Raw genomic sequence first — 12,323 nt, forward strand, 5'->3', positions numbered from 1 at the left:
TGAATGTTTTCCTAAAAGATCTACTTTAGTTCAAAGAGGAATTCAAGGAAGTCCTGTTGCCTGTGTTATGCAGGAGATCACAGCAGATGATCACAATGGTCCCTTCTGGCCTTAGAATCTATAGTAGAACCTCAGAGTTACAAACACCAGAGTTACAAACTGACAGGTCAACCACACACCTCATTTGGAACCGGAAGTACACAATCAGGCAGTAGCAGAGACGAAAAAAAGCCAAATACAGTACAGTACTGTGTTAAACATAAACTACTAAAAAAAAAGGGGGGGGGTTAAAAAAAGATTTGACAAGGTAAGGAAATTGTTTCTGTGCTTGTTTCATTTGAAGTAAGATGGTTAAAAGCCACATTTTTATTCTGCATAGTAAAGTTTCAAAGCTGTACTAAGTCAGTGTTCAGCTGGAAACTTTTCAAAGAACAACCATAACATTTTGTTCAGAGTTACAAACATTTCAGTTATGAACAACCTCCATTCCCAAAGGGTTCATAACTTTTGAGATTCTACTCTACTAATCTAGATTTCAGCTTCTGCCAGAGAAAAACTGTGAAACTTAATTCCTTAAGGAACAGTAAAAGAAATGAGAAAGTCTACCTCCCAGCATAAAAAAACCAAACAAACCCACACCTACCAAAACAAGACACTCCACTGCACACAATTCTCTCTTGGGGAGAGGATGAAAGAACAAACAACACACGAGAGATGTATAGTCGCATTGCTTAATGCACTACTAGAAGGTGTTCAGATACCACAGAGTTAAGTGCAATACAAAACCCTATATAGAAGACAATAGCATCACAAAGATTGCAAACTCCAAGTAACACTGGGCTGATGCCAAAGCATAATCAGTATGGAGTGAATCATGTTAGCAGCTATACATACAGGTCTGAAATAATATATAAAGGCCATCATTTTCAAACTTAGGGGCCTAAAATTTGCAGTCTCAATAAGTGGCCTGATTTTCAGAGATGCTGAGTGCCTGTAGCTCCTATTTATGTCAACGGGCACTATGGGAATTCAATGACCTTTGGTGCCTATACATGAATTTCAAAAGCACCTACACACTCCTAAGTCATATGTCCCATTAACTTTGACTTAGGGGCTTTTGAAAATCCCAACCCAGGGTGGTCAACTTTAGGCATCTATGTTTGAAAATTTGGAGAGCGAAGACTAATTAAATTGTTCTGAAAGCTATTTCCAAATCCATGGACCTGTACTATGTGTTATTTCCAATCGAAAAAGAGTGCTGCTTGAGATGAACTGAAGTAGCTAAAGAGGAAGATGAAAGGAGGAGTATAAAATTACTAGTATGGGAGCAACTATGCTAAAACTGGTGTTAAACCTCTGAGCATGCCCAGTGTGTGGTAGATGCTTTTCAGAAGACTATGCAGACTGACTGAATTGAAGGCTCATGAGGCTAATAATGTGCTTGGCCTGTTCTCCTGATCAACTGGACTCCTGGGAGCTTGTTAAATATATGACAGTCTGAAGCTACACAATGGTTCTCTAGGATAGCTCCCTAAGTTGGCCACTGTGCAACAGCCCAGTCTCCAAGTGACATATCACATACAAATAGGAAAACTGCAGTATACACTGGTCACTTTGCAGTTTCCTTATTTAACCACGAAGCAAGCTCTCAGCACTTGCTCTTTACCCTCCACTGACAACATTCCAGCTCCTGATTTACCTTCTGGCTCCATGCCTTAAAAGGAGGCAGATTTCCCTGCCTCAAAGCTGTTCCTGTTTTCTGACATCTTCCTCTACAAGGAGGGTAAGGAAGAAATAGATACCTACCTTTCCATAACTGTTCTTCAAAGTGTGCTGCACATGTCTATGCCACTGTAGGTGATGCCTCATGCACAGATGTCAGAAATTTTTTCCCCTCAGTGGTACCTGTCAGGGTACCTTGAGTGCCCTCTCTCACTTTGCACTACTGTGTGCTGGTGTAAGAGTGTGGAGCTGCCCCCGACTCCCCTCAGTTCCTTCATACAGGTCTGACTCCGATACAGAGTGGAAGGAGGTGGGTTGTGGAACTGATATGTGCAACACATCTTGAAGAACAACAGTTACAGAAAGGTAAGTAACAGTTGTTTCTTCTTTGAGTGATTGCACATGTCAGTTCCACTGTAGGTGACACAAACAAACAGCTACAGAGAGGATTCAGAGTCTATCTGAACAGTGATTGTAAGACTACCCATCTGAAACAGGAATCATCTCTGGACTGATGGGAAATGGAGTAACGAGAAGTGAAGGTGTAGACTGATAAAAAAGTCACTGCTTTACAAATGTCAATAATGGGTACTTGAACCAGGAAAGTTGCAGAAGCTGCTTGTGTGCTGTCCAGTAGTATGCGCCTCTAGATAGTGGGGTTGTGTTAGTCAGTTCTTTACATAACAGATGGAGGAAGAGGTCCAGGAGGAAATTCTCTGAGAGGACACTGGACTGCCCTGAACTTCATCAGCAACTGCCACAAAAAGTTGTGTAGAGGATCTGAATGCTCTAGTGTGCTCCAGATAGAAAGCTACAGCCCTTCTAACATCCAATGCTTCTGGTGATAGGGTTTTGGAAAAATGTGAGCAAATAGATAGCTTGTTTAATGTGAAAACTAGAGACTATTTTTGTAAGAAACTTTGGGTGATGCCGGAGATAAACTTTATCCTTATAAAAAACTGTATGTGGGGTGGGTTCTAATCCCAGATCTCTCAACTCACCAATCCTTCTGGCTGAGGTGATCGCTATTAGAAATGCCAACTTCATGGAGAGGTAGAGGAGAGAGCAAGTTGCAAAAGGGTCCCATCAGAATTTCCAGGACTAAATTGAGATCCCAAGGAGGGATGGGGTCTTGTACTTGAGGATATAATCTGGCCAAGCCCTTCAGAAATCGAGTAACAACGGGGTTGGACAAAAGGGATCTATTATCCACCCGTACCAAATACACCCTTCTAGAGCTAATCATCAAATTCTGTTTTAGATCTAGAAGATAGTCCAGCACAAGGTCCAGGGGTGCTCACAGTGGAGATACATCTTCCCCAAGAGACCAAATGGAGAAGTGTTCCCACTTAGCCAGGGAAGTGATCCTAGCTGGGGGTTTTAAATTAAATAAATAAATAAATTTCTACTATTTTACAAACACATTCTGGATAGCCTTCAAGCAGGACTTTTCAAAGGGCGTCAGCCATGAAGCATCCACGCTGTAAGATGGAGAGCTTGGAGGCTGGAGTGCAGTATGCGGCTGTGGTCTTGGGAAATTATGTCTGGATCCAATGGGGAGGGACAGATGGGGCTCGGCCGACAGGGTTAGTAGGACCGTGTACCAGTGTTGGCAGGGCCATGCAGGTGCTATAAGGATGAGACGAGCATGGTCCTGCTTTATTCTGAACACGACTTTGCGAAGCAAAGAAATCTGAAGGAAGATGTATAGAAGGGTATTCTCCTGGGATAGGAGAAAAGCATCTGTCAGTGAGCCTGAGTTGAGATCCCCTCGGGAACAGAATTGATTGCATTTTCTGTTGGTTCTTGTCACAAATAGATCCACTTGGGGAATCCTCCAGAGTTTGGACATGGACCTGGCCACATCTAAGCATAATGACCAACTCGTGTTGATGGGTGAAGGACCTGCTCAGCTGATCTGCCAATGTGTTTTGTTTTTCCGGAACGTAAACAGCTTCAAGATGAACTGAGTGGGTTATACAGAAGTCCCAGAGGCGAACTGCCTCCTGACAGAGTCGTTTTGACCTCTTTTGTCTGTTTATGTAAAATATGATCGCCAAGTTGTCTTCAGAATCAATAGATTTTCCCCACTATGTGTGGGAGGAAGGTTAATCAGAATGTTAGGAACCATTAGGAAAAGAACAGATAATAAGACAGAAAATATCATAATGCCTCTATATAAATGCATGGTATGCCAACATCTTCAATACTGCGTGACCCAGTATGACTGTTCTTATGTTCTTAAGTGAGAGGTAGCCCAAACCTGGGGATGGCAGTACCGGGGAAATCATAGGAGGTTTTCCTCTCGATAAGACCAGCTTGAGAGGTTTGGACAGCAGTACTGGGGGTTCTCAGTGTGGTGAGGAATGAGGTGCAGGCACAGGGACTGGCTGACAGTTTTCAGTGCTGGTGAAACTGGTACCGAGAGGCTAAGCAAGTCTCTTGTGGCTGCATATGCCTCTGGAGTGGATGGGAGAGGTATCATTTGTTGACTCCTTAAATGTCTCTCAGGGGACAAACTAGATGGACTTGGCACGGGCTCTGGAGGCAATGAACCCTTCTTAGGAGGTGATGCCTCTGAGGTGGCTCTCTCTGCCACATGCTTAATGGAGTCCCTGCCTCTGTCTCGCCTTGATACTGATGCAACAGAAGAAGATGTGGAACCCGAGGAAGGTCTGAGTCTCTTCTTTGGCACCAGGGATCGGGGTCAAGGAGTCGGAGATACGTCCAGTGGAGTACGCCGAACCGACACTTAAGTACTCAGGGCACTCTCCCCATGCATGACTCCAGTGGGAGGGTCGAAGTGCTGCTTCCATAAGCAAGCACTTAAGTCTCAGCGCTCTGTCCTTTTTTGAGCAGGGCTTGAATCCACAACAAATGTGGCACTTGTCACCACTGTGGGATTCTCCTAAACATTTCAGACAGGTCGGATGGGGGTCACTGGCGGGGATGGGTTTTGAGCAGGTCCCACAGGATTTAAACTCCAAGCAAGGTATCCTACTGGTACCAGTACTGAAAGAGAAAAAATTGTCCAAAAAGAATGCGAAACCAGAAACCCATCACTAATTTATCTATAAACTAACTATCCAGCACTAACAACTACTAATTATAACTATATACAATGAGTGAGAGAAGCACTTGAATCAACAAGTCTGGAATTTCTCCGACAACCATCACTGACGATAAGAAGGACCTGAGGGGAATCGGGGGTGGCTCTGCCCTCTTATACCAGCACGTGGCAACAGAGGGTATTCAAGCCATCCCGACGGGCACCACTGAGGGAAGAATATCTCCTACATCTGTGCACGAAGCACGCACACCCCTACAGTGGAATTGGCATGTGCAATCACTCAAAGAAGAACATAACTTCTACCTCCAAACTGGCTCCTGCTACTCTTGGACCGGCAGCCCCTGTCAGGCATTGGGAAGATGGTTGCCTTTATCCTATGCTCCATGCGAGATATTCTCTGCCAGGAGCATTACATTAAGGCCAAAAGGCAGTTTTCCGGATGCAGGTTAAGGAGCGGGGACAGTAATGCTGGCACTAGGGTGACCAGACGTCCTGATAAAATCGGGACTGTCCCGATATTCAGTTGTTTGTCCCGCGTCCCGACGGATGTATGGTCGGGACACCATTTGTCCCGATATTTTGGCTCGGGGCACTCCGTTTTTTTTTGTTTTTTTTTTGCTTTGGCGGCACTCCGGCTTTTTTATTTATTTTTTTTTGCTTTGGCCCTGCCCCCTCATGTGTCCCGATATTTTGTTCTTGTCGTCTGGTCACCCTAGCTGGCCCTGGGACATAGCTTAGAGGGCCTAACTGAGAGTTTAGTGACTTTAATTGGAAGATAAACTGAGAAAAAAACCCTGTTACAATGACAGGAGAATTGGGCTCAGCCTGGTGAAGGTGTTGCCTCATGTTACAATGGCTCATCTAACATCAGGCTCCCTGCTACAGTGAAGATATGAAAATTGCTCTGTTGACTTCTCCCCCCCAGACACCTGAGCTGAACCTTTTTCTGCAGACAGCTCATTCCAAGAAGCCAGGAGTCCCCATCCTAGAACAGAATAAAGGTGAGTGAAGTACAAATCCCTCATGCACTATTAATGCAAGTAGCAAAGATAAATGAAAAGGCTCTCATATTTGCTCCTTTGGGCATAAGTAAGGCTATGTTTTAGTCATGGGTATTTTTAGTAAAAGTCATGGAAGGTCACAGGCAGTAAACAAAAATTCACAGCCCGTGACATGTCCATGACTTTTACTATATTCGCCTGACTAAAACTTGGGGGGAGGGGAGAAGGCTTGGGAGGGCGGCCCTGGGGGCACCATGGATGCTGGGGGGAATAGCCTGGGGGGGGCGCCATGGGTGCTGGGGAGTGGGGGAGGGGGTTGGTGGGGCTGGGGCAGGCTCCCTACCTGGCTCCTAGGAAGCGGGGACCCCAGCTCCTTGCTCCACGTGCTGCCTCTGCTCTGCCCCAAGCCCCGGTTCTACAACTCCCATTGGCTGGGAACTGTGGCCAATGGGAGCTGCAGAGGCGGTGCCTACGGGCGGAGGAAGCAGGTGGAGCTAGGAGCTGAGGGAGGGGAGTTGCAGTTGCCAATCCAGGGAGCCCCCGCCCCAAGTAAACTACTATTGCTGGGGGTTGGGAGGGGCCAAGACTGCCCCAGCAGCAGCCAGTGCACCTGGCCCGGGGGCTGCCCGAGCTGCTCAGGCCGCCCCCCAGCCAGGCGCACCGGCTGCTACAGAAGTCATGGAAAGTCATGGAATCTGTGACTTCTGTGGCCTCCTTGACAAACATGGAGCCTTAGGCAGTTCAGGAAAGATTTCCCCCACTCCCTACTCTGCATTGCACAATTGCCCAGCTGTGGGCATTTCATCTTCCTTTGCAGTATCAACTATCCATCACTGTCAGAAGTAGGACACAGACTTTCATGGGCAATCACCTGATCTGGGTTGGTAGATCCCGATTTCCTATGCTAAAGAGAAGATATTTTATCACCTTCAAGAAGACTCTTACTTCTGCCTAGACACCTGTGTTATGGGAAACTTCACCAGTCAGGAGACAAAAGATATCTGCTGTTTAAATGCACAAGTTTCCCTCCCAAACTCTTTACCTCTTGCCTGGCATTTTCAGCCCTAGCTCGCTCCTCTTCTTTCTGAGATTGCATAGTAGCAGCCTCCTGCTTCAGCTCCAACAGCTTCTTCTCATAAGCACCTTCTGCTTCTGCTTTCTCTTGGGCTGAGAGCTCCGACACCTCTTTCAGCTCTGCGCGGTGCCATTCCTGCTCACTCTTCTAACAATCAGAAAAAGAGCCATTAGGTGCTTCAGACTTAGGCCACCTCCTTCTATCACAGCTTGCTGATATGGCACCAGCCAAAGGCCCAGGTCAGAGTTCCCTCCACCAACATGAAGCATCAACAGCATACACATTATTGGCAGTGCTGTAGGAAGCAATTATTTTCCAAGGGGACTCCTAGTGACCTTGGAGGGGAAACTGCACCCTGCCTCCCTCCACCTGCTGCCCTTCCCTCCTGTGAGGATTCTCTCCCTCTGTTCCTGTAGGATTTTCTGTATCACCATCCCCAGTATTTGCTTCTACTCTTATTTCCTGTGATCCCAGAGCTTAATTCAACATTTTGATTAATGCATAATAAGCGCAAACTGCATACAGAATGAGGAGACCCGCCCCCATGACTCAGGCTGGGCCAGACAGTGTGGAGCTATTCCATGGCTCCCTCAGCCAAAGTCCATCAGGAAAGGAGCACAGCTTCCTGCAGCTCTTCTGAGGCTCCTCCTGACTTCTGCATTATTACACCCCCTGGGCAACCCGCTGCAAGGTGCCAGAGCCTCAGGTGGCTGTTTCATATCAATCTGTGAGCCTGGGCAGAATTTCAACCCCTGGCTGTCAGGCCTTCTGAACATAGTTGATTGCAGGGCCAGTCCCAGGGCCCTCCTGAACTTGGGGCTGGATGTGGTGCCCCATGGCAGGTCACATAAAAGCAGCAGGGAAGAGCCTGAGAAAGGAGCCTTTGCATACCTGCAGCAGCCACTTTCAACCACTGCTGCCTGGCCCCAGCAAGGAGTTGAGGAGGAAAGGTACTCACGCCTATCACCACCAGCCACTGTCACCAGCTAGGTGTTCCCTATGCTGCCTTGACCAGAGGAGTGACTTGATCAGGCATCCCCAACTAGCCATGTACGCAGCATGTTACCAGTAGCAAACCATAAAGCAACAATAGCCACAAACGGCATGCATGAAATCCCTCTTCACATACACCAATTGCTGACTAATTTCAGGTAACTGAGCCACTGGGAAAAGTCACCATCTGTTTGTGGGTGCAGGGGATGTGTAAAGAGTTTTATGTGTCTAGTTCATCCTGCCCTACTGTGCTTGGGTGTCTATGCTGAGCAATTTCTCCTTCCATTGCCCAGTCCTTATCCCACACAGTGTTGCTCCTTGAGCACTGGATAAATAAATTGCAATACAAAAAATAAACAACCAGATTTGATCACATGACAAGTCACATTAGGACAGGGTTAAAGTGAGACGATAAACTCCCTCCAAGGCACTGAGATACAGCTTTACTTACATCTCCCCTGTGTGTCACTGGGTTGGTTATTTCTACCCAATTCACGGTTGTGAAAAACGCGTCATGGTCGTGAAAATCTGGTCTCCACTGTGAAATCTGGTCTTTTGTGTACTACTATCCTGTACTATATAGATTTCACAGGGGAGACCAGCATTTCTCAAGCTGGGGGTCCCGACCCAAAAGGAGGTTGCAGGGCGGGGGTTACAAGATTATTGTAGCGGGATCATGGTATTGCCACCCTTACTTCTGCGCTGCTTTCAGAGGTGGGTGTCTGGAAAGCAGTGGCTGCTGGCCAGGTGCCCAGCTCTGAAGGCAGCACTATCAGCAGCAGCACAGAAGTAAGGGTGGCAACTGGCAGTCGGAGAGTGGTGGCTGCTGGCCAAGGGCCTAGCTCTGAAGGCAGCAGCACAGAAGTAAGGGTGACAATACCATACCATCCTTATTTCTATGCTGCTGCTGGCAATGGCGCTGTCTTCAGAGCTAGGCTCCGGGCCAGCAGATACCGCTCTCCGGCCACCCAACTCTGAAGGCAGTGCTGCGGCCAGCAGCAGCGCAGAAGTAAGGGTGGCAATACCACAACCCCCCTACAATAACCTTGCAATGCCCCCACTACCCCCTTTTGGGTCAGTACCCCTACAGTTACAACACTGTGAAATTTCAGATTTAAATATCCGAAACATGAAATTTATGATTTTTTAAATCCTATAACCATGAAATTGGCCAAAATGGACTGTGAATTTGGTAGGGCCTTGGTTAATTCCTTTCTCTGAGCAGGTCTGTACAGCAGAGTTAACTCAGGGGATCAGTACCCGGGTTGGCCTAATTCAGGTGTGAGCAGTCACACTGCAGAGCCATATGAGAGTTGCTGTGTCTACAGTGGATGGATTCACCCATGTGAGATGCTAAGACTTCTGGTGGAACATCCTATGGTTCTCTGTGCTGCACCAAGCTGAGCTGCTCTAATTCTTTCCCAGTGAATTGTGGGAGAATCTGACAATCCCGGGCACACTGGGAGAATTGTGGGAAGGCGCTGGAGGACTATCTGCACTTGAGTGGTTTAGCCTGTGTCCTCACTGCAAAGTTGGTATGTTACCAACCTGGGTCAAAGTGACACCCGGGCTTAAGCCTACAACCCAGGATGGATCAGCTAGACCAGGTGGAAAGCATTATCAGGCTTGGGTGAGAGGTCTGAGTTTTCAGCTGGGAGGTGGATTAGGAACAACATGTGAGTAAGAGCCCGGGTTAAATCAGCAGTTCAGCACTTTGTCAGAACTTCATGACTTTGTTTCCTGTTGCCCCCAATCTAATCTCTTCAGGTCCCATTGAAGCTTGGCTTTGACACCATTGTGTTTCTTCCCCCTCCACTGTGGTATTGTCTGCAAATTGTTCACAATTATATTCCCCTTGAACACCCAACGAAGAATAAGGCTTGATGATAAACTTCACCTCCAGAGCAACAGCCCAAACAAGCAAAGGCATGAGAGGGAGCTCTACTTGAAGAGCAACACATACTGAGAGACTGTCTTGTTTCACTTGATTGCCTCTATGATGCAAGCAGCCCCAGGATCCACTTGGAGAAGCTATATGGACCAGCACCAGTCTGCAGACCAAACTTTAGAAACACCATCATCATACCCAGCTGTACACGCAGCCATGCAGTGCACTATTGGTGGACTGACAGACCCATATTAAACAGCAACTTATTCATAACATTTATTCCACAAACATCACCCTCTTCTGCTTGAAGAGCATCTGCAAACAGGTTAAAGTTTTCCCAGATTTGTCCATTGTTTCATGAACATTGTGTGCATACACATCATAGTCTATGGATTGCTTAAAAATGGTCCACTGCAAATATCTGCTGTACAGGATATACTTCTATTTTTCCTCTATAGAATGGATTATGTAACAAAGGATTTTCAAAACTGTCTGAGGGATCTGGATGCCCAATTCCTATTAGAAATTAATAGGCATTGACACTCTCATTCTTACTGTACTTAGTGGCCTTCTATTTTTTGTCACCACCACAATCATGATCACAAAGTAATTGTATGAACATAGCCATGTATTGGCAGCGAGTCTGTATATGAAGCACATGCACCTCTCAAAGAGACAAAACAAAACTTTAGAGCTTTGGAACGTCCTAGCTGTCTTGCAGTGGAATGGAATCCAGCATACAAGGTGTTGTTAGTAAATCATACAAGGTTGCAGTAGCAAACATTGTACAGGGAGGGTCAGTACAGTGTCTGAGGAGAGCAATAAACATTAATGAAAACATTAAAATGGGCCCAGGGGCTTGCCTGGTCTTAACCATTCAAACCCACTGGGTTTGCCCTTTGACATTGGCCATCCTACCACCTACCAGCTCTTGCAGGAGCTTGTTCATTTCCTCCTCATACGCAGCTTGCCGAAGGCTAAGGGTATCTTGATATTGCTGCTCTGTCCGTGAGAGCTGCTGTGCCATATCCTCCCGCTCCCGCTCCATTGTGGACCTCTCTGTTTCCAGCTCACAACGAAGGCACTTCACTTCTCCTGCAGAAGAGGAGACATAGCAAGAGTCTGAACCCCTCTCACTTCCTTGAGCTATTAAGTGCTCAGCTGCACCATGCCAGGGCCTTCTCTGTCCCAGACAGTGAAAGGGCCATGTCCATCTCTCATTCCCCAGAGGCACCTCTGCCCCATCCACGGAAGGGGCATCTCCGGTGGGCTGTGCTTCTCAGCTTCTTACCTTGTATCACCTCTTTGGCCTGGATGACTGTTTGAACGTTGATTTCCAACTGACCCCTAGTGACCTCCAGCTGAGACACCTGCTGCTGAGCCTCGAACAGGCTGGATTCTAAGATCTCCTTTGCTGATCTACAGGATATAAATACAGAGCAATAATGAATCTCTTGCACTTGCAGGGTAGCTGCAGTCATGTCAGTCCCTAGATATTAGAGACATAGTGGATGAGATAATATCTTTTATTGGACCAACTTCCGTTGATGAGAAAGACAAGCTTCTGAACTTACACCGAGCTATTCTTCAGGTCTTGGATTCTGTACACAGAATGTCACAGCTATATATATGGTGGAACACATTGTTTATCGTAAGTAGTTAACACATATTTCAAGGGGCCATTCCAGGTAAAGTGAAGTTAATGGGCCACTTCCATGCAGTCCATTTCCATGCTGATGGCACCATTCCCAGAACTCCATCACCTCCCTGCACAGTGGAAATGATCAAGTGCCTCTCTGCTTGTTTATATAGTAATTGCCGAAGTGTTGTCCATCAGGACCTACACTGTGGCATTTTGGAGGACTGGTGGGAATGCTATCCAAACCAGTTTGATGGCTCTCGGTTCAAAAACGTTTGTGTGGCGCTTGAGATCATCCTGGGATCACAAGCCTAGCATTTGCAGGTGGTGTAAGTGGGCCCCCCACCTTGTCCCTGACAAATCTGTGACCAGTGTCATCATCATGGAGGGGGCCATTGATGACTTCAGTGCCAGGGTTGATACTAGTGCCAATGCTGATGCCGGCGCCAGGTCAGCTTCGGTGCCTCTTTTTCTGCAGAGGTCTTTAGAGTTGCCTGCCTGCTAGATGGAGTGCTGAAAGATGTGGGTTTGGCCATCAAAGGGGTCTTCAAGCTTGGCTTTTCTGGATCAGATGCCACTCTCATAGATTGCTCCAGAAGATGGAGTTTCAGATTTGTATCCCTTGACTTGCAAGTTCTTGCAGAGAAGAGGCAGACAGAGCACTGGCTTGGGACATGAGACTTTCTCAAAGAGAATAGGCATCTGCAGGGCCCATCTTTCAGAGGAATTAGCTCATTGCAGGGCAGACAAGGCTTAAAGCCTGTGGGTTTTGAATTTCCCATTCTAGGAGCCTATGCAGGGGGCCCTTGTATGGGGGGGCCTGGACACCAGGGTCTGCAGGCAGCTTTTGGTTCAACAAGTGCTAGAACAGACTATGGAACAAAAATAAATAATGAAGATGGTTCTGAGGAATCTCAGAAGATTTGAAGGACTTT

The 12,323-nt window shown here is 46.9% G+C and overlaps 1 protein-coding gene across 12 annotated transcripts in view; it reads right to left on the reverse strand.

Moving 5' to 3' along the window:
- CEP250 (centrosomal protein 250) overlaps positions 1-12,323 on the reverse strand; it is a 131,720-nt gene that overhangs the window by 40,069 nt on the left and 79,328 nt on the right. For all 12 annotated transcript variants that reach the window (XR_008446801.1, XM_054045820.1, XM_054045822.1 and 9 more), the window contains 3 exons: positions 11,041-11,168; positions 10,675-10,844; positions 6,836-7,015 (listed from right to left, as the gene is read on the reverse strand). Coding sequence is in view for 11 of the 12 variants with exons in the window: in XM_054045820.1 (XP_053901795.1) it covers positions 6,836-7,015; positions 10,675-10,844; positions 11,041-11,168 (478 nt within the window). In the remaining variant the exon portion in view is untranslated. The remainder of the gene's footprint in view (positions 1-6,835; positions 7,016-10,674; positions 10,845-11,040; positions 11,169-12,323) is intronic.

The sequence above is a fragment of the Malaclemys terrapin genome, chromosome 12, assembly GCF_027887155.1.
Source record: "Malaclemys terrapin pileata isolate rMalTer1 chromosome 12, rMalTer1.hap1, whole genome shotgun sequence".
Lineage (NCBI taxonomy): Eukaryota > Metazoa > Chordata > Testudines > Emydidae > Malaclemys > Malaclemys terrapin.